A 20,474-nucleotide genomic window follows, 5' to 3' on the forward strand; every position below is an offset into this window, starting at 1 on the left:
ATTTTGTGTATGATTACAAAACAACACGTTTTTTGTTTTTTTTTTGTTTTTTATTCCACAGCATATTTAGATACAGCTTTCAGTGGAAAAAAAAGCTATTATATACAAAAAAAAAATAATGCTTTTTTAACAAGCTGGAGGTGATGTATTTATTTATTTTTTTTTCCATACACATTTCAGGAGGTTCTGAGCATGCGATCGTTAGCTTTCCTACTATCGTGTGTCCAGAATCTGGATTAGCACAGGTGGGAGGGAGGTAAAATATACATGTCTATGTTCTACGTTCTAGCACGTCACATGACCTTCTAAAATAAATAAGCGACCACGCAGGGCTTTTTAAAACGCGGCTACGTTCATATATACGGACCTCGTTGCTGGAGCATGCGCCGCTTCGACGTTGACGAACAGTAAGGGGAAAGAAAAACAAAAAGCGCTTTCCTGAGATTACCTTATTTTCCGGTGGATATAAAGGACTAGGGATGTTCACGAGGAGCCCTGTTACAGCGACCGATCGAGATCGTTAAGCCGCAGCAACTCTAAAGGGACAAAAACTAAATACCGGTAAATTCCTGCTGGATACATATTCGTTTTAAACGTCTTGATCCAGGGCCTGGGTTCCGGAAAATAGGGTTCTAAGCGCTTCGGAATGGCGTTCACGAAGATGACACGTTCCCCTTATCTTACAGTGCACCTTGATAAGAGATACATTTATGTTCAAGTTATATAGTGTACATATATTCAGTCATTGACTTCAGCTCCGCTTTAAAGGGATAGCTCATTAAAAAAAAAAAAAGAAATAGTTTCCTAAAATTCCTTCAAACGATATGGGGGAAAAATTAAATATACCTCGAACCATAAGCCACGTATTTTTGTAATTATTATATTATTATCATTGTCATTATTATTATTATTATTATTATTATTATTACCATCAATGATTTTACAAGCCAGTAATGTTTACGGGTAAGCGTTAAAACACGAAGCTAACGTTAGCAGGCGGCCGTTTTGCGATGAGCGGAATCGCTTTTTATTCTCCGCAGCACAAGCTCCGTCTTCTTAGGTTCCAAAAGCCGGAAGCAATGAGTACTATTAACAACATGTGTGACGTGTGTTTAAAGGAAAGAGTTTCAGTGCGACTGACTTAGCAGTACGTATAGGCTCAGCGTCCTGGCTGTACGATGACACCAGAGGAAATGTGCTGATTTTCAGTCCAATTACTAACTAACTAACTAACTAACTAACTAACTAACAAAGAGTGCTGTATATACAGACATGAAGTGTAATATAGTGAAGCTTGTAAGGAATGAACACAAGGAATGAAGAGAGCGAGAGAGAGAGAGAGAGATAGAGAGAGTGGAAGTGCAAACTGAAGGATTTTCCTGTGTCCTCTCTACTCTACAGGGCTCGAGTATCCACCGCGATCTTCTCCTCAGCCTGTGAGGAGTCTTGGTCCTGGTGATTCACACTGGGTCGCACAGTCACAGTAGGACCACCACCGTGGATCGAGTGCAGGAAGTTCCACGTCTCCTCTGAGATCTGGCCAGAATCGGCGCCTGAGGAGATGATGACGTTCAGGAAAGAAGACGACATCGAAAAAAAAAAAAAAAAAAACAACAAAGAAGAGAAGGTTTGCGGTTACCTTGCTTGAGCGTGACGTGGCCGTTTTTGTTCACGGCGATCTTCGAGTTGTCGATAGGTCCTGGAGGATCTGGAGAGGAAAAGAAATCCGGAACCCGGAATGATTACAAATGCAGATACGAGCAGCAGGTGGGAAAAACTAGGACCGGTGTACGGGTTGCCAGATTTAAAAAGAACCCTTTTTCTGTCTTTCTTAAACAATCGTTGTTATGAACAACACGAGTCTTGGAGACGTCGTATGTTGTGTTCTTCATCGCACTTATGAGGAGACAGAAATCATCATCATCATCATCATACTGACCGTTGTCCTTGCCCTTGACAAAAGCCTCCCATTCCCGGAACCACTGCATGCTGATGCAGTAGATGACCAGGGGGGACTCTTCCTCCTGAAACGCCTTGTTCAGCTGCACGCGCGTGCGCGCACACACACACACACACACACACACACACACACACACACACACACACACGAGAATGAGAGATGTCATGGTCAGGTTTATTATTTACTGGGTTTTCTCACCTTCTCACGAAAGAGACGAGGAGTCAAAAAAAAAATCGTAAAAAGTAGGAAGCAGGGATGAAAAGGAGGAAGTCGGAAAGGAGTTAAAGGAACAAGGATGGACAGAATAAAATGAGGATAAAAAAAAGAAAAATGGTTGAAGAGACAAACTAAAAAGGAGAGAAAGGAAAAGGAAAGGGCAAGAAAAAAGAACAAGCATAGGAATGGAAAGAAAGAAAGAAAGAAAGAAAGAAAGAAAGAAAGAAAGAAAGAAAGAAAGAAAGAAAGAAGCTGCTTTCTTTATTGCTTCATAGTGCTGTTATGCACGTGGGCTGAATGTCTGATCTGTGTTCATGAGAACACCCCACACACACACACACACACACACACACACACACACACACACACACACACACACACACACACAGAGTGTAGTGTGTGTGTTTCTCACCCGGACGAACATGTCCAGCTCGTTCTTGCACCGTTTCTCCAGCTTCTCGATCTCCATCTGGCAGGTGTGGCAGACGTACAGATGGTTGACTGCTGGCCCTCCTCCATACCTAGTCGCCATAACAACCGTTATAAACTCCAGCCAAACACACACACACACACACACACACACACACAGTGATCACTGCGTACCTGCTGTACAGATGGTCCCAGACGTTTTGGGGCAGCATGACCACGAGGTCATCGATATATGCAGCCTTGTGGGGCGGCACACCTGAGGAGAGGGAGAGAGAAACACACAAATAAGGAACGAAGGAAGAAAAAACGGGGAGAATCAAAGAAAAGACTGAAGGACAGAATGTGGGGAAGAAGGAAAGAGGAGGAAATGAAAGACTGAATAAAGAAAGGAGAGAGCAAAGAAGGAAGGGAGGAAGGAAGGCCAGGAAGCAGATGTTTGGAAGCAGAGTGATTAATGAGAGTATAAAAAACACATCTCTTCACCTCCGTGTGCACACAGGAAGTCACGGTTGGAGATGGGCCCGGGTTCGGCGAAGGTCCGGGACTTGGTGAGCCACTGGCGTGAGACGTAGAACTGCAGCAGGCTCGGCTCCGTCATGTTGAGCAAAGCCGTGATCCGCCGCCTCTCCTTCTGCGTCTCCTCGCTGCTCTTCCTGGAGCACGTAGAAAAAAGCTGCACTAATACACCTGGCCACACCCCCTAATTTCTCTGCACTAATACACCTGGTCATGCCCCTTATCTCTCTGCACTAATACACCTGGCCACACCCCCTAATTTCTCTGCACTAATACACCTGGTCATGCCCCTTATCTCTCTGCACTAATACACCTGGCCACACCCCCTAATTTCTCTGCACTAATACACCTGGTCATGCCCCTTATCTCTCTGCACTAATACACCTGGCCACACCCCCTAATTTCTCTGCACTAATACACCTGGTCATGCCCCTTATCTCTCTGCACTAGTACACCTGGCCACACCCCCTAATTTCTCTGCACTAATACACCTGGTCATGCCCCTTATCTCTCTGCACTAATACACCTGGCCACACCCCCTAATTTCTCTGCACTAATACACCTGGTCATGCCCCTTATCTCTCTGCACTAATACACCTGGCCACACCCCCTAATTTCTCTGCACTAATACACCTGGCCACACCCCCTAATTTCTCTGCACTAATACACCTGGCCACACCCCCTAATTTCTCTGCACTAATACACCTGGCCACACCCCCTAATTTCTCTGCACTAATACACCTGGCCACACCCCCTAATTTCTCTGCACTAATACACCTGGCCACACCCCCTAATTTCTCTGCACTAATACACCTGGTCATGCCCCTTATCTCTCTGCACTAATACACCTGGCCACACCCCCTAATTTCTCTGCACTAATACACCTGGTCATGCCCCTTATCTCTCTGCACTAGTACACCTGGCCACACCCCCTAATTTCTCTGCACTAATACACCTGGTAATGCCCCTTATTTCTCTGCACTAATACACCTGGCCACACCCCCTAATTTCTCTGCACTAATACACCTGGTCATGCCCCTTATCTCTCTGCACTAATACACCTGGCCACACCCCCTAATTTCTCTGCACTAATACACCTGGCCACACCCCCTAATTTCTCTGCACTAATACACCTGGCCACACCCCCTAATTTCTCTGCACTAATACACCTGGCCACACCCCCTAATTTCTCTGCACTAATACACCTGGCCACACCCCCTAATTTCTCTGCACTAATACACCTGGCCACACCCCCTAATTTCTCTGCACTAATACACCTGGTCATGCCCCTTATCTCTCTGCACTAATACACCTGGCCACACCCCCTAATTTCTCTGCACTAATACACCTGGCCACACCCCCTAATTTCTCTGCACTAATACACCTGGCCACACCCCCTAATTTCTCTGCACTAATACACCTGGCCACACCCCCTAATTTCTCTGCACTAATACACCTGGCCACACCCCCTAATTTCTCTGCACTAATACACCTGGTCATGCCCCTTATCTCTCTGCACTAATACACCTGGCCACACCCCCTAATTTCTCTGCACTAATACACCTGGCCACACCCCCTAATTTCTCTGCACTAATACACCTGGCCACACCCCCTAATTTCTCTGCACTAATACACCTGGCCACACCCCCTAATTTCTCTGCACTAATACACCTGGCCACACCCCCTAATTTCTCTGCACTAATACACCTGGCCACACCCCCTAATTTCTCTGCACTAATACACCTGGCCACACCCCCTAATTTCTCTGCACTAATACACCCGGCCATGCCCCTTATCTCTCTGCACGAATACACCTGGCCACACCCCCTAATTTCTCTGCACTAATACACCTGGCCACACCCCCTAATTTCTCTGCACTAATACACCCGGCCATGCCCCTTATCTCTCTGCACTAATACACCTGGCCACACCCCCTAATTTCTCTGCACTAATACACCTGGCCACACCCCCTAATTTCTCTGCACTAATACACCTGGTCATGCCCCTTATCTCTCTGCACTAATACACCTGGCCACACCCCCTAATTTCTCTGCACTAATACACCTGGTCATGCCCCTTATCTCTCTGCACTAGTACACCTGGCCACACCCCCTAATTTCTCTGCACTAATACACCTGGTCATGCCCCTTATCTCTCTGCACTAATACACCTGGCCACACCCCCTAATTTCTCTGCACTAATACACCTGGTCATGCCCCTTATCTCTCTGCACTAATACACCTGGCCACACCCCCTAATTTCTCTGCACTAATACACCTGGCCACACCCCCTAATTTCTCTGCACTAATACACCTGGCCACACCCCCTAATTTCTCTGCACTAATACACCTGGCCACACCCCCTAATTTCTCTGCACTAATACACCTGGCCACACCCCCTAATTTCTCTGCACTAATACACCTGGTCATGCCCCTTATCTCTCTGCACTAATACACCTGGCCACACCCCCTAATTTCTCTGCACTAATACACCTGGCCACACCCCCTAATTTCTCTGCACTAATACACCTGGCCACACCCCCTAATTTCTCTGCACTAATACACCTGGCCACACCCCCTAATTTCTCTGCACTAATACACCTGGCCACACCCCCTAATTTCTCTGCACTAATACACCTGGTCATGCCCCTTATCTCTCTGCACTAATACACCTGGCCACACCCCCTAATTTCTCTGCACTAATACACCTGGCCACACCCCCTAATTTCTCTGCACTAATACACCTGGCCACACCCCCTAATTTCTCTGCACTAATACACCTGGCCACACCCCCTAATTTCTCTGCACTAATACACCTGGCCACACCCCCTAATTTCTCTGCACTAATACACCTGGCCACACCCCCTAATTTCTCTGCACTAATACACCTGGCCACACCCCCTAATTTCTCTGCACTAATACACCCGGCCATGCCCCTTATCTCTCTGCACGAATACACCTGGCCATGCCCCCTAATTTATCTGCACTAATACACCTGGCCATGCCCCCCAATTTATCTGCACTAATACACCTGGTCATGCCCCTTATCTCTCTGCACTAATACACCTGTTCACGCACCTTATCTCTCTGCACTAATACACCTGGCCACACCCCCCAATTTCTCTGCACTAATACACCTGGCCACACCCCCTAATTTCTCTGCACTAATACACCTGGCCATGCCCCCTAATTTATCTGCACTAATACACCTGGCCATGCCCCCCAATTTATCTGCACTAATACACCTGGTCATGCCCCTTATCTCTCTGCACTAATACACCTGTTCACGCACCTTATCTCTCTGCACTAATACACCTGGCCACACCCCCCAATTTCTCTGCACTAATACACCTGGCCACACCCCCTAATTTCTCTGCACTAATACACCTGGCCATGCCCCTTATCTCTCTGCACTAATACACCTGGCCACACCCCCTAATTTCTCTGCACTAGTACACCTGGCCACACCCCCTAATTTCTCTGCACTAGTACACCTGGCCACACCCCCTAATTTCTCTGCACTAATACACCTGGCCATGCCCCTTATCTCTCTGCACTAATACACCTGGCCACACCCCCTAATTTCTCTGCACTAATACACCTGGCCACACCCCCTAATTTCTCTGCACTAATACACCTGGCCATGCCCCTTATCTCTCTGCACTAATACACCTGGCCACACCCCCTAATTTCTCTGCACTAATACACCTTTACTGTATGCTTATAAAGAAGCTTTTCTTACATTTGAGTGAAAAAGCTCGATCAGGAATAAAAGCAATCAGATTCTGGACTCACTTGTAGAAGAGCACGTAGGCCTCGGCGTTCTGAACGCAGGACTCGGAGACTTCGGTCACGCTCTGGTCGTCAAACTCGTACCACATATGGTTCAGGTCGTTGCGGCAGTAAGCCACGTAGTGACCGCCTGCAAAGAGGAAATCCACAAACTCACATCATCTTTAATGTTGTATTGAGTTGCAGTTAGAAACACCTCTATGTCGCTCTACGTCTCGAACACTCACTGCCGGCTGTGCCATGGTGACAGATGACGGACAGCAGGTCGTAGGTGGTGGTCTGGGCAGAGCTGTCTTTGGCCAGGAAGGGCTGCAGGTCCAAGCCGTCCAGCGGGAAAGAGACGTGAGTGCTGATCTTGGTGGAGAACATCAGCTCATGTCTAAAGCGCTTCAGATGAACGCATAAGATCTGGAAAAAGACGAAGAAGAAATAGTCTTTAGGAGTTCACGATCTTCTCAGCAATGCAGAATGAACTCAGGGAGTCACTGTGTGTCGGAGGTTCGAACCAGTCAAATGAATCGTGCGCACACACACACACACACACACTGCAGAGGTTAAGAAAGGAGCAAACGGAGTTAGATTTTCAGCCCTCACCTCCGGTAAACTCTTAACTTTGCAGAACTTGACTCCGTTTCTCAACCTAAAATGAAACACACACACACACACACACACACAAACAAATCTTAAAGCCAACACTCAAACACATATACGTCGATATTTACCTTCAGTTATTGTTGTACTCACTTCTTGCACTTTTCACAGCTGTACATATTGTCTCCTAAAGAGCAGAACACACATAAGTATAAGGACGAAGGAAGTGAGGCTTATAATCGCAGGTTTGTCGACGATGCCTTACCTTTCAGTTCGTCTCTAGCGAAGAAGGCGGCCAGACAGTCCTGCAGCGTGACCACCGGGCCCCAGAACCAGCTATTATCAACAAAACCCAAGAAGAAATCATTAAAATATGGAAGCCTATGATTTATACCGGATGTGATGGAGCAACGACGACACCGAACCGTGTGCCGGAGAGCGGCTGCTATATACAGTAAGTGTGTACTGTATGTGTATGAGCACCTCTTGATGTACTCGAGGACGAAGGCGATCCAGCCCTGAGGAGCGTAAGCCTCGCCGCACGAACCCGCCTTCACCAGCGACGTTTGATGAGTAGCAGAGTGAAGCTTGGCGAGATCCTCTTTCCCGGGAATGGGCAGGGAAATGTCCTGAAAGTTCTCCAGAGTCACAGAGACCTGAGAAGAACAGAGCGTACTACTAAGGCCAGGTCGACCACGGCGGACGCGGTTACGCGTGTCGGCGAGACTCACCCTGTCGCAGGTCAGACACTGCACCGAGCTCACGATGGTGCCGTCAAAAATGTCCGAGATGATGCTGCGGTATTTCCTCTGCCGCTTGCTCTTTGGCGGCGCAAATACGTTCACTGTTCCAGTCACAAACACGCACAAATCCAAACTCGTCGATAAAACAGCTACTTTTTTTTTTTTTTAAATTCCAGTTTCTTTTTTTTAAGACTTACTTTTCTTGTGAGCTGCATTGAGGTTCGGCCACACCGGGTTGGATTTGGGCGGGCTGCAGGACAGTTTGGACCCGATGTTCTCGCTGGCACTCGGGCTCTGGGTCCAGCCACTGCTGCTGATCTGGATCTCTGAGTTAGTGTCTGAAGAAAAAAAAAGACAAACTAGCTGTAAGACAAGTGGACGTCACCTGGACCCCTTGACCAATCGGATTTGAGAACCGAAAGCAGCTGACCCGTGGCTTTGCCGTGTTTCATGGCTCCCTGGCTGCTGGCGATGCCGGCCATGTCCTCGTCCTTGTCCGGGTCGGCTCGGTGCAGCTCGTTGATCATGTTCTTCTCCTTCTGACGCTCTCGGCTCGCTTTCTCCTCGTCTGTGATGAGCATGTCTGCTTCGTTAACATCGAGGGCTTCGTTCGGCTCCGAGGGCTCGTTTGGCTCGTCCTCGTGCGCCCCTGTGCTCTGATTCTGGTCCTCAGGTTCTTCTATGGGCTCCTTGAGCTCTTCATGGAGCTGGTCCATCAGGCAGCGTAGGAACTCTTGAGAATCCTGAACAGAGACACACGCAGATGCTAGCAGAGTTACAGCTAGTGATGAGCGTGATGGCGTCAATGACCATGTCCGTGTTAGTTTTGGAATAAGTCTTGGATGCTATTGAAGAGCACGTGTTCAGTATCCTGATGAATACACAATTATTTCATATTTGCTACAAATTTACATCAGATAAACTTCAGATAAACTGCTAAACACACACACAAAAAAAAAAACCCCACACAGTCTCTTACACTGGATGCATGCAAGAGGGTTCAAAAGTCCTGGAGGATTGTTTACATCATAACATCAGCTATCAGCTTTTATCGACTGGATAAACACATAAGACATGTGATCCTTATCAGGGCACAGCAGTTCTCTCACTCGTTATCGGGTCACCGACTTTTAGTTGGACGGCTTCGTTATAGACCTCCTGCAGATCGACGTCTTCGGGGGTTGGAAACGATTAAAGATCAAGGCTCAGTCAAAACTGAGAACTAGTTTGTTTATTACGCCACCGATCAGGCGGTTTATTGTCACCCGACTTTTTACCAGGTAGAGTTTATAAACTCTCAGTTGAGACCCCATACCACAGACCTTTAAAGGATCTTTACAATCTGGTGTAGCTGCAGGCTTTCATCCACACATACAGTAAGGCTAAAGACCCCTGCGAGTCGATATAGAAGACGTCTCAATGCTCAGTCGCTATGTATCGCTCATAATGGGACTTCTAATAGCACCGGAAAGACTTAAAGGTTTCACACCAAAGGGGGGTGAATACTTTCACCTTTAAGAAGTCAGGAACCTGGTAGAAGACACACCTGTTGGGAGTAACCTCGAAACATGGGATTAACGGCTTTGATGCCCTGGAACAGGTTGGTTGGGACGACGTAGGAAGGCCTGCACACACACACACACGCACACACACATTATCACTCTGGAAAATGATTCACAGGAGAATTCAAGCAAGAAATTTCATGAAAATCTAAAAGTCTGTAGCCTGTAGCCGTCACTTAGTCGTTTTCAGCGCTCGCTTTGCCTTATATGGAGTTTTGTGGGTGTGGCTACAATCAGGTAAATCAGCCGTGCTTTAAAAAGGTTGATGTATTTTCCTACCTGTTTTTGTGCCACAGGTCTGTAACGAGCTTCTGGTAGCTTTTACACAGCGCCGGCTTCTTGTCTGTTCGGACCAGACCGTCACATTCGGTGAAGAACTGAGTGAGGGGAGGACTGAAAGACAATAAAGAAGAAACACAGCCTGGTGACGACCTGAAGGCGTGCTCTGTAATGACACAATGAATAACTACTTTATTGACCAGTTGCTTTAGAGCAAAAGACATCACAGTGCTTCTGTGGAGAAATAAAGTATACCAGTTGGACAGCGCCTGCAGAGCTGCGTTCATGTAGCAGGTGTTGCCGATGTTTTTCAGGCCGGTCAGACCTGTGGGGGAGCAGCGTCGGCGTTAATCAGGGTTTAAATCGTGTCCGGGAGCAGAAGATAAACATGTAGCTCGATTGTGACGTTCGATTGTTACGCTCACTGATTACAAACATTACTTAAAGGTGGGGTCTCCGTTGTTTGAAAGCCAGTGTTGACATTTGAAATCACCAAAACAAACACGCACCTAACCCAAATAGGTCCCACCCCTGTATCGATAGCTCCGCCCACACATACATACGTAACCCAGGCGACTAACAGAAAGAAATGTGTCTTTATCGTAGCTGAAGGGAAAAACAATATGATTGCAGATAAACAAACAAGCAAAAATGACACACGAGCATAATCATGTAAAGGACAAAGGCATATATTAGTTCTGTGTAACAAAGCAAAACCAACGTTACTCACCTATCGAGAAGGAAAAAAGCGCCTCGGCGTCTTAAGTAAAGTCAGCCGCATATTCACAGATCGGAGTTTCCCGAGTCAATAACTCCTAATTTGTTTTGATTTTTGAGTTTACTGAGGCATTTCTCAAACAACGGAGACCCCACCTTTAATGTTCGTTTTATCCGTTTACGAGGATTTATAGAATCTGACCAATCGGATTTGAGAACGTTTAGCATAATCGTACAACGCGGCTGTTTTGTTTTGCTAGGTTTCTGACATACCTCTAGTCTTCATGTCGTCTTCTTCTTCCGTCTCCATATCCAGGTCTTCGGGGACTCCGGCTGCTGGTGCTCTCAGAGTGGCAGGGCCGCACAGGACGCCAGGATCCTGATAGCACAGGGTTACACGCAATTAATCAACCAAAACTGAAAGTAAACGTAAGACGACATTAGAGCGTCATACTGAGCGCATAGACGGTGGGTGGAGGTTACCTGGTCAGGCAGCGTGACAGGTGAGATGGGTTTGGCGGTGCCAGTGGGCGGGGTTACGGGGCCCAGCTTCCTGTCCAAGAAAACTTCCTTTAAACAGGCATAACACCAAACCCTCAGCGTGGTCAGATTCACCGTCAGGTTGTGCTGCGTCTCCTGAAAAAAAGACAGAGGGATTTAGACTTGGGAGAAATTTTTGGAAATGTTTTTAGCCCAAACTGCATTTATTAGAGGGGTCATGTGGTGCCTTCCGTATAGAATCACTGCAGTGTGTGTGCTGCAGTTTTATTACACCGATACATACACTCAGTTCTGTTCCCAAACATTCCCAAAATCAAATTCCCAATTCCGTGGTCCACCATTCCGTCTTCTCCAGGAAAAGGGAGCATATGGTGTGTGTGTGTGTGTGTGTGTGTGTGTTTGTGCGTGTGTGTGCGGTGGGCAGTGTGTTAGTGAAGTGGGGTGTGGTAGGGTCTCCAGCTATGCGTACACACTCGCGTACACACTCGTGTACACAGTGCAGCGCAGAAGCCACTACATTATTCATGCTGGCGGATTAGCTTTTTCCTGCTCCTTCCATTTGTGGGCTAAAAAAAAAATACAATCTGACCATCTGTTTCTGAAGGGCATGAAATATTCAGAAGCAGACTGGCTAAAGGCTTTAGCAAAGTGATTTATCTTTAATCACAGCTCTGAAAAGTCAGCTTTCAAAGCAAAGACTGGTGCAGGGCAGAGTTTTATTTCCTTATTGGTTGTGCCCGAGATAAAGGCGGCGTCTTGAGTAACTCAAGCGATCGTGATATGAAAGCCGAACGTCTGACTCGTCCCTAATTAAAAAGCGCCTTTCCGCTCTTTTCCCCAATAAACAACAGATGTTCTTGGCTTGTCCCTAGCGACACACCGATGTTCTGACTTCTCTCATTCCAGATGTTCTAACTCATCCCTCGTAATCAATCAGCAGATGCTCCAACTCATCCCTAACTGTCAGCAGATGTTGGCAAACTAAATTCTGAAACTAAGCCCTCATGCTTTAACTCAGCTCCCACTGCTGTGCATGTGTGTGTGTGTGTGTGTGTGTGTGTGTGTGTGTGTGTGTGTGGACTTTAAACCCATGTGCAGTGAAACTGAAAGGATCACACACCTGAGAGTGGACCGTGCTGTGGTCAGCGTGAGACTCTCCACATCCGACATAAGCACATCCATTCTGGAAGGAAAACAAACGTACACAAACATAGTTATCATTTCCATTCAATCTTACAAAGGGTGCCAATATTTCTGAAGTCTACTATATGATCTTTTTTTTTTTTTAATCACTTACTTCCAGACAGGCCCAGAGGTTTGGTCCACCAACACTGCAGTCCTGGCACTGGCCCTGAAATCACACAGTGACGTCAGCGATAATACACACGAGCGAAGGAGTAAACGTTTATTTATCTGGTTTATTTGTTGCAGCTCAACATTAAATGTTCACTGACACACTGGTGAGACTCACATGAGACTTTTGGATGAGCTCATCTTTAGTGATCTCTCCAACACACTCCAGGTGCGGACAATCACAGCTCGAGGCAGCCAGCATCACTCTATCACTGCTGAGAGGGAGAGAGGGAGGGAGAGAGAGAGAGAGTCAGAGAGATACAGACAGTGAGAGAGGGAGAGAGAGTCAGAGAGATACAGACAGAGAGAGAGGGAGAGAGAGAGAGAGTCAGAGAGAGAGAGAGACAGAGATACAGAAAGAGAGAGAGAGACACAGACAAAGAGAGAGTCAGAGAGAGAGAGTCAGAGAGATACAGAGAGAGAGAGAGAGAGAGAGAGATACAGAGAGACAGACAGACAGAGAGATACAGACAGACAGAGAGAGAGAGAGATACAGAGAGACAGACAGACAGAGAGACAGACAGACAGAGAGACAGACAGAGAGACAAACAGAGAGAGAAAGAGGGGAATAGTAAGTCAGAGAGGCAGTTAGAGGCAGGAGACAGAACAGTGAGTCAGTGTTGCTGAAACTTGGACCTTACAGTTAGACAATAGAATCACTTATTTCTCCAGATAAGAGACAGGAGACGTTGGACCTGGAGCCCTGGTGCATTGTGGGATATTTCTGTACCTGTGACTGTGGTGCTTTAACATAAGGACATAAATCTGAGGAGGAAACATTCAAGGCAAAGACACGCGCCTGGACGTTACGCGCATGCGCACTACGGCCGTCATCCTCTTTGACAGCTGTGCTTATCCTGACACGGCTAACGCTAGCTAGCTGTTAGCCGACACAAAACCCACGCACTTACACCAAATGTCCGCACATTCCACGTAGTCCTCTTATTAACAAAGCGTTTAAGGTTATTTCTGACAACAGTCCGTTATATCTGGGGGCACATTAGCGTCAGTTAGCTTAGCTTAGCACAGTTAACTTAGCACAGTTAGCATCGCTTTTACCTCCAAGAAGCGCGCGGTGTCGTAATTAAACGCTCCGACTTGGTGATGAAGATGTCAAAATGTCCTCCTCGTCCTTTATCACGCTACATGCTTTTTAAAAATCATCTTGTTTTGTGATGCTAGTTGTGCGGAGATCCGTCTGACATCTACCTTCCTTTGCCCTGTAACACAACCATTATGTACCGCTAATTCCGGTTCGGAGCGGCCGTATCCCAAATGGCAATACAATCACTACACATATGATGTGGAGTGATTGATGTCTTACAGCCTACCTAGTGCACTAAGTTTGTAAAAAGAAGCCGTTTGGATTCCAACCACAAATTGGGCGTAAACATTAAAGCAGAAACTTGCCCTCTAGCGGTCAGAGACGGGAACCACAAGCAAAAAAATACCTCAAAGCTTTGAATTTTGCTCTCCCGGCCCAAGCGCCACCTTGTGGACACGTGATGCAATTGCACCGGGACTTAATTTTATATAGTCCTTCATTTGTTTCATTATATTATATAATTATTTAGGTTAATAAAAAAAAGTGTCTCGCACACTGATATATTACTTAATTCCTTAGTTTAATAATATATGTAATTATTATTATTAATAATATATAAAACATTTTTCCGTAAATTAAGGTTTTAAGATGTTTGTGCAAATCCTACACTCTTTATATTACTTTAAAAGAGATGTTTTTTTACTTTAATATGCTTAATTTTTTTTTTTTGTTTCTTTTATTAATTCGATGTAGGTGTTTTTATATTTTAAAAACCTCTGGGTTATTTTTTTTATTTGCTTGTTTATTCCATATATCAGGGTGTCGATAGCACATATATCCCTTTATCCACTTGAACTCTAAATATTGGTTTGTCTTTCGTTTGAGTAATTTTTAAATATTTATTTATATATTTGTACATTTTATTTTGCTCATTCGTTTTTGTCTATCGCTTTTATTTTGAAATCCCTGACGCCATTTTACATACATATGTCACGTCCCAAATAACCAAAATAATACCATATTAAAAATATAGGGCACTTCGTAGCATTCGTTGAAATCAATAGCCAATGTAGTGCACTAGTGTAGGGTGTATAGAGGTATTTGAAATACTGCCCAAGATCTTCAGCTGTCTTTTTTCCCTTGTGGACAGATGGTTAAAAGACGACTGAAGCTCTAAATGTAAGAAAAACAATTCGGTTTTCATTTGTTTGATGTTTTGCTAAATTAAAAAACAAAACAAAAAAAACCCACACATTTCAACATGAACGTAACGTGTGGAAAAAACGGCGTTGCTGCTAGCTAATTAGCCACTGGCGGGTTTTTATTTATTTTAAATTGAATTTTATTGCAAATTTATAAAATAAAATAATAATAATAATAATAATAATTTACTGATTACTAATGACCGTGCCACCATTAATGCATGTTTACAACGTGTAATACTGTACAGAGTCGTGATTGCTGCTTGTCCACGGGTTCAATCCCAAATGCAACCTTATCGCCTAGATATGTTCACTACTCCGCGTGCGTTTAACGGTTTCTGCCGAGAAGTGCACTTGACCGAGTAGTGCACTTGATATTAAACATGGCGCCGTTTGAAACACAGCCCTAGCTTTTTTCCCTCTACGTATAAAGAGAAATTTACCAGGAAAAGTAGCTCATGGGTTAAACGTGATTACATAAATTTGCCACAGACGCAGTGAATAGATGGTCAAAAAAACACGTTTGGTGTATAAATTATGCTTTAGAAGTTGTGACAGAGAAGTCAATGAATTGTATAGGCACCCATCATTATCATCATCATTATGTCACTGCTGCATGAAACTGAAGGAAAATGTTTTGAAGTGAAGATGGATTTTTGTGTGTGTGTGTGTGTGTGAAACTTCTCAGATATTAAAGCGGTGTGTGTTCTGGGACGTCCTTAAGGCTGAGCCGGAGCTGAGGAACATACAGTAGATGATGGTGTGAATATGGCACTATGGCAGACGATTTGCTCAGAGACTCCTCTCTGTCCTTAAAGACGGCCGTCCTTCATGCGGCCGAACTTCCCCTGTCAGTCCTTTCCTCCCTTTCACAGGTGACAAGCTCTCGTTTTGTTCTGCTTTTACTCTTTTAGATGTTTGAGTCGTCTCCTTTTCCTTTTCAGTTCTCTTTTGTCTTTCCCACTTGGTCATCTCTCTGTCTATTGTTAACACACTCTCTCTCTCTCTCTCTCTCTCTCTCTCTCTCTCTCTCTCTCTCTCTCTCTGTCTTTTTGAGCAGGTGAGTCTGAGCTCTGGCACTAAGAAGCTGGTGGCTGTTGCTGCCTTCGGCGCCGTCTCCGTCCTCTTCCTCGCCCGTCGCTTCAGGCGGCGGAAAGGAAAGAAGAAAGCGGTGCAGGAGCAGAAGAGGTCTGATTTCCTCTCAACGCTTCCACCATTGAAAGGTATCAGCGGTTTGGTGCCATTGTTGCACTTTCACATCACAGTAACTATTATTTATAACATACCTAATTGCTCCTGTTGTGTCCTCCAGCCCCTTGAATATGGGGCAATAAGGAGTTCTTGTGTCCACTCTGCCAATCACAATAAGGCTTTGTACTCTTCCAGACGCTGCTTGCAATCGTCCAAACCTCAGTTTGTCTCTGAACTCGAAGGGCGCCTTTTACCGTCACGCCGCATCTAACGGTGGCTTACACAGCAAGCTCTCCAGCTCCCTGCAGAGTCTGACCTCGGTAAAACGTCTCCTTATATAGTTCCACTAAAAGCTTTCCCTCACATTCACACAAAACTCACTCGCGTCCCAGTAAAAAGCTCTAACCAAATTGTTCGCATCATCGTGTTTCCACAAACTGCTCAGGTGAAGAGCATGAACTCTTGCAGCGAGGGCACCAGCGGCTCAGCCTGCTGGGACAGAACGGACGATGGCGATCTACGCAACATCGTCACGACTCCAGAAAACCTCTACCTCATGGGTAAGTTTTATCCCTCCACAATTTATCATACTTTTATTAAACTATTTATAGTTGCAGTTTATGACACAAGATCAAGTCGAATGCTTACTGGAGCACTAAATCTTACACACACAGGTATGGAGTTGTTTGAGGAGGCGCTGCGACGCTGGGAAGAAGCGCTAAATTTCCGTAGCCGGCTGGCTGACGACGAGGCTGAGTGCTTTTCTGTAAAGCTGGGAGCCGGAGATGCCATCGCAGAGGAGACCGTAGAGGTTTAATTTTGCTCATAGATTAAAGTGTTACGCTGTCATTTTGCACGCCGAAGCAAACCATGTTTTCATGCAGGACATCATCAGCGGCGAGTTCATTCGTAAGCTAGAGTCTCTGCTGCAGAGAGCGTATCGGCTCCAAGAGGAGTTTGAAGGAGCGCTGGGATTCACGGAGCCGTCTTCACACCACAGCGGTGAGTCGTACAGACAGAAAAACAGGAAGGAAGAGTTCTCATTAGCGAGCCCTGCTGCCGTTAACGGAGTGTGAAAGCTAACCCATGACTTGCTTGTATTTCTGTTAGAGAAGCACAACGAAGGCTCCGTGAGGGACGATTTGGACGACTCGTGTTGGAGAGACACCGTGAGCGTCGGCTCCACCGACTCCTTTGTGTCCGCGGCAGAGGTGACGATGTCGCTTTTTTCATTTTTTATTTTTGGTACCGAATGAAGCTTGTCCACAAAACTGACTTGTTCTCTGTATTTCTCAGCTGTCTGAGCATAAGATTGCCATGGGTCTCAGCTCTCTGTGTCGTTATCCCTTCTACGAGGATGCTTTGCAGATGGCCGAGGACGGGAAAATATCCTGTAGAGTTCTCCGGTGAGACCCGGAACCGAGCTGAACGTGAAAGCATCTTTATGGGAAATGGAGGAGGTTTTAGTTTAAATACGATCCCGTGTTTGTGCAGGTGCAAAAGCGTTTGTGTCAAAACAAATATGTTTTTGCGAGAACCTTTAGTCATATGCGAAAGGCAAACTAGAAAATGTATAATTTTAATTATCAGGTTTATTGTATTAAGTATATTTCCAAATTAACTGTTAATCTGCTTAACTGACACATGGCTTTTAAAGGTTTAACTCTTTATACAGGAACCATTTTTTTTTTTCTCTCTCTCTCTCTCTAATTAAGAACCGAGATGCTTGAATGCCTCGGAGACACCGATTTCCTCGCCAAGCTTCACTGCATCCGCCAGGCTTGTCAGGTACGATAACGTTCTCTCCATTCTATTTAATTACATCTATTAAAAATAGCTTTCTACAAGGTCCCAGTCACACTGTGTAATGAATCGCTCCTCTCTTAAGGTCATTCTCCAAGAATTATCGACTCGTACGTTTCTGGCTGACACGGGGAAAAAAATCTTGTCCTCAATCATCGTGAAAGCCAGGAAGGTGAGTGTTGGTTTTAATCTACTGATCTGAGGAACGTTTTGTAGCTCGGTACGTGCTATCGATTATTTTGGGTTTTGGCAGAATCCCAAGAGATTTGAGGAAGTTTACGAGAAGATGATCGGCTTCCTGGAGCAGAGGGAGCACTGGGAGAACACAGAAGCTGAGCTCTCTGCGAGAGGGGTAAAGACATTTCTCACAAGACTCGTTAAATCAGGAAACTTCACGAGATTTTTAATTTGTTATTTATTATTTTTTTAAAACAATAGGTGAGGCATTTAAACTTCTACGACATCGTCCTCGACTTTATCCTAATGGATTCGTTTGAGGATCTGGAGAATCCGCCCATGTCCATCACGAATGTCGTCAACAACCGCTGGCTTAACAATGCCTTCAAAGAAACTGTACGTCAAAAAAACGATCCAATCCTGTTAGCCTTCAGATGCATTTCATCAAACAGCTGAACGTTTTTTTTCCCTGCAGGCGGTGGCTTCGAGCTGCTGGTCTGTTCTAAAGCAGAAGCGACAACACGTGAAGGTACCGTTCCTGATACCGCTGGTGAACGGTATTAGCCGTGCTTTAGAAAACAATCAAATACTACAGCAATCACGTCATGTGCTTTGCTTCATACTAGCTATGTTGGAAGATTAGCTGTAGCTACTTGCTTCCGAGCTCCACTTTCTGTTTTTGTGAGTAAATGAGAACTCAAACAATCCAAGCTACAATTGTAGCAACCATTCCGCTAATTGTAAGACTTTGTTGTCAATGATATTTGGAAATAATTTTAATTTCCTACCTGTGAACCATACAAAACTCATTAAATAGCTTCCTCGTCACTTTGTGTGTATTAAAGTATATTCGAGTATATTTAGCCACTTTTGAAATGAAGTGTATTTAACATTTCCAAGCTAGCTAGCAGTTTAGCTCTTCATGTGTGAAAAGATGTTTATATTTAACAATTTAATTTTTATAATTTTTTTTTTTGTCTTTTTTTTTTTAGAATCAGGATGGCTTTATCGCTCACTTCTACGCTGTCTGTGAACACATTAGTCCCGAGTTAGCATGGGGTTTCCTGGGGCCTAAAAGCTCCCTGCATGACTTTTGCTGTTTCTTCAAGGTGAAATTTTTAGACAAAATATTTCGAATTTATGCCAATTATGCTTTAAGGTTTGGCTCTGTTCCCACAGGAGCAGGTGATACTCTTCCTGAAGGACATCTTTGATCTGGAGAAGGTGCGTTACTCCAGCGTGGAAACTCTGGCTGAAGACGTACTGCACCTGCTGCACCACCGAGCCGAGTTGCTTCTGAGTTTCTCGGGCTCCGATTGTACTCCACACACTAACGGCTGCGTCTGCACCGTGTCCGATTCGTAATTTCTTCCGTACTCGAAGAAAACAACATTTCACAATCAGTGCATTGTTTATTGACATTTCTATATTGATAAACGTCAAAGTCTAGCATGTAAACCGAGTGAAATTATTATAACCTGCTGATCTATTTAGTCTGATCGCACTGGTATGTACATGAATTATTTATTTCATATCTGTTTTTATTCTCGAAACCAGTGCTATGGAACGGCCCTAAAACGCGATTAAACGTGTGTGACGAATGTCATTTGAAAAGACCTTTCCTCTGGCTAGAAATCACCCCTTCTCGCTTTAGATGGATGTACCATTTGGGCTTTTAGGAGTGTTTCCCACATCAAGACGGCATACTGTAAAGCAATGAAGAATGAATTATTTTAAATATCACACATTTGGTTATGATGGTGATGATGTTGACGATGATGGTACGCCTTATTGTTGGCACCTGTATCGAGTTCTGAAATTCAAAATAAATGTTAGACGTGTTGCGGGTTTTTTTTTTTAATTGAGCGTTTTAACAAATTACTAAAGACAGTTCGTTCATTAATCCTGATTAACCGTGCGATTGTCGTCGTGTCAAAAAAACAACACCACCGGTGTAGTTTAAGTTAAATAAACGACTATTTGCAAACATGATTAGACGATATAATTTGCTATGAATTAGGATTTTTTTAAATCATTTTCAGAGCACCGCCAACCCAAAAATAAAGGTTTACACCCAAATTTAGGAACGTTAATATTATTTCAGCTAGTTAGTTAAAGCCACCTGTCACTAGCGTTAGCCAGTGAGTTAGCACTAGCTAAATATACTCAGATTTGTGATTAAATAATAAACTTTAACCTAAGCTCCACCGTTATTAACATTGATACCAGGATATAAGCTAAACTGCCTGTTCAGCTAAATGCTAAATATTTATTCTAAAAGATTTTGGATGTATTTTGTCTAATTATTAAACTTTTTGTTTTTTTGTAAAAATGTCGAAAGTGCTGCTATGTTGTCAAATTCATGAACTAATAAAAGGCCAAAGAAAAGTGTTTTATC

At 44.8% G+C, this 20,474-nt stretch overlaps 2 protein-coding genes and 1 long non-coding RNA gene across 9 annotated transcripts; 1 reads left to right on the plus strand and 2 right to left on the minus strand.

The window, feature by feature from the left end:
- Positions 1-135: 135 nt before the first annotated feature.
- usp33 (ubiquitin specific peptidase 33) lies at positions 136-14,011 on the minus strand. Of its 5 annotated transcripts, XM_047816655.1 has the most exons (24): positions 13,718-13,984; positions 12,777-12,873; positions 12,603-12,656; positions 12,426-12,488; positions 11,288-11,440; positions 11,078-11,183; positions 10,343-10,412; positions 10,088-10,201; positions 9,793-9,871; positions 8,677-8,989; positions 8,444-8,584; positions 8,235-8,347; positions 7,987-8,159; positions 7,769-7,839; positions 7,657-7,690; positions 7,507-7,552; positions 7,140-7,320; positions 6,916-7,042; positions 3,089-3,258; positions 2,780-2,861; positions 2,589-2,697; positions 1,940-2,042; positions 1,640-1,708; positions 136-1,553 (listed from the first exon to the last, which is right to left on the minus strand). In XM_047816655.1, exons 2-24 carry the CDS (start codon positions 12,858-12,860, stop codon positions 1,396-1,398), a joined length of 2,613 nt encoding a protein of 870 aa, XP_047672611.1. In that variant the 5' UTR covers positions 12,861-12,873; positions 13,718-13,984; the 3' UTR covers positions 136-1,395. The 5 variants fall into 5 exon arrangements, 4 of the variants coding, with proteins under 4 accessions (XP_047672611.1, XP_047672605.1, XP_027004429.1 ...); XM_047816649.1 differs by having other exon boundaries at positions 10,088-10,412; positions 12,777-12,864; positions 13,718-13,996; XM_027148628.2 differs by having other exon boundaries at positions 10,088-10,412; positions 12,777-12,870; positions 13,718-13,996.
- Positions 3,417-6,909, minus strand: LOC113644086. Of its 3 annotated transcripts, none has more exons than XR_007143601.1 (4): positions 6,793-6,909; positions 5,079-5,327; positions 3,899-4,076; positions 3,417-3,683 (listed from the first exon to the last, which is right to left on the minus strand). It is a non-coding gene; the product is annotated as an uncharacterized LOC113644086 (long non-coding RNA). The 3 variants fall into 3 exon arrangements; XR_007143603.1 differs by having other exon boundaries at positions 6,829-6,850; XR_007143602.1 differs by lacking the exon at positions 6,793-6,909 and adding an exon at positions 5,686-5,705.
- A 735-nt stretch (positions 14,012-14,746) lies between the features above and the next one.
- On the plus strand, positions 14,747-20,467 carry miga1 (mitoguardin 1). The gene is made up of 16 exons (XM_027148564.2): positions 14,747-14,882; positions 15,594-15,780; positions 15,966-16,128; positions 16,292-16,416; positions 16,542-16,656; positions 16,771-16,907; positions 16,981-17,098; positions 17,207-17,307; positions 17,393-17,502; positions 17,812-17,884; positions 17,985-18,071; positions 18,153-18,251; positions 18,338-18,472; positions 18,552-18,605; positions 19,069-19,185; positions 19,256-20,467. The coding sequence occupies exons 2-16, from the start codon at positions 15,682-15,684 to the stop codon at positions 19,439-19,441; spliced, it is 1,719 nt and encodes a 572-aa protein (XP_027004365.2). The 5' UTR covers positions 14,747-14,882; positions 15,594-15,681; the 3' UTR covers positions 19,442-20,467.
- The last annotated feature ends 7 nt before the right edge of the window (positions 20,468-20,474 follow it).

Source organism: Tachysurus fulvidraco, chromosome 1, assembly GCF_022655615.1.
Source record: "Tachysurus fulvidraco isolate hzauxx_2018 chromosome 1, HZAU_PFXX_2.0, whole genome shotgun sequence".
In the NCBI taxonomy this organism is placed as follows: domain Eukaryota; kingdom Metazoa; phylum Chordata; class Actinopteri; order Siluriformes; family Bagridae; genus Tachysurus; species Tachysurus fulvidraco.

Excerpts from the sequence above, each read along its gene's own strand:
- miga1 (XM_027148564.2), top strand. The coding sequence starts at position 15,682 with ATGGCAGACGATTTGCTCAGAGACTCCTCTCTGTCCTTAAAGACGGCC. Across the intron at positions 16,908-16,980 it reads TCGCAGAGGAGACCGTAGAG|GACATCATCAGCGGCGAGTT; the intron begins GTTTAATTTTGC and ends GTTTTCATGCAG. Across the intron at positions 18,072-18,152 it reads TCATCGTGAAAGCCAGGAAG|AATCCCAAGAGATTTGAGGA; the intron begins GTGAGTGTTGGT and ends GGGTTTTGGCAG.
- usp33 (XM_047816649.1), bottom strand. The coding sequence starts at position 12,860 with ATGCTGGCTGCCTCGAGCTGTGATTGTCCGCACCTGGAGTGTGTTGGA. Across the intron at positions 11,184-11,287 it reads CTGTCACGCTGCCTGACCAG|GATCCTGGCGTCCTGTGCGG; the intron begins GTAACCTCCACC and ends CTGTGCTATCAG. Across the intron at positions 7,553-7,656 it reads AGCTGTGAAAAGTGCAAGAA|GTTGAGAAACGGAGTCAAGT; the intron begins GTGAGTACAACA and ends GTTTCATTTTAG.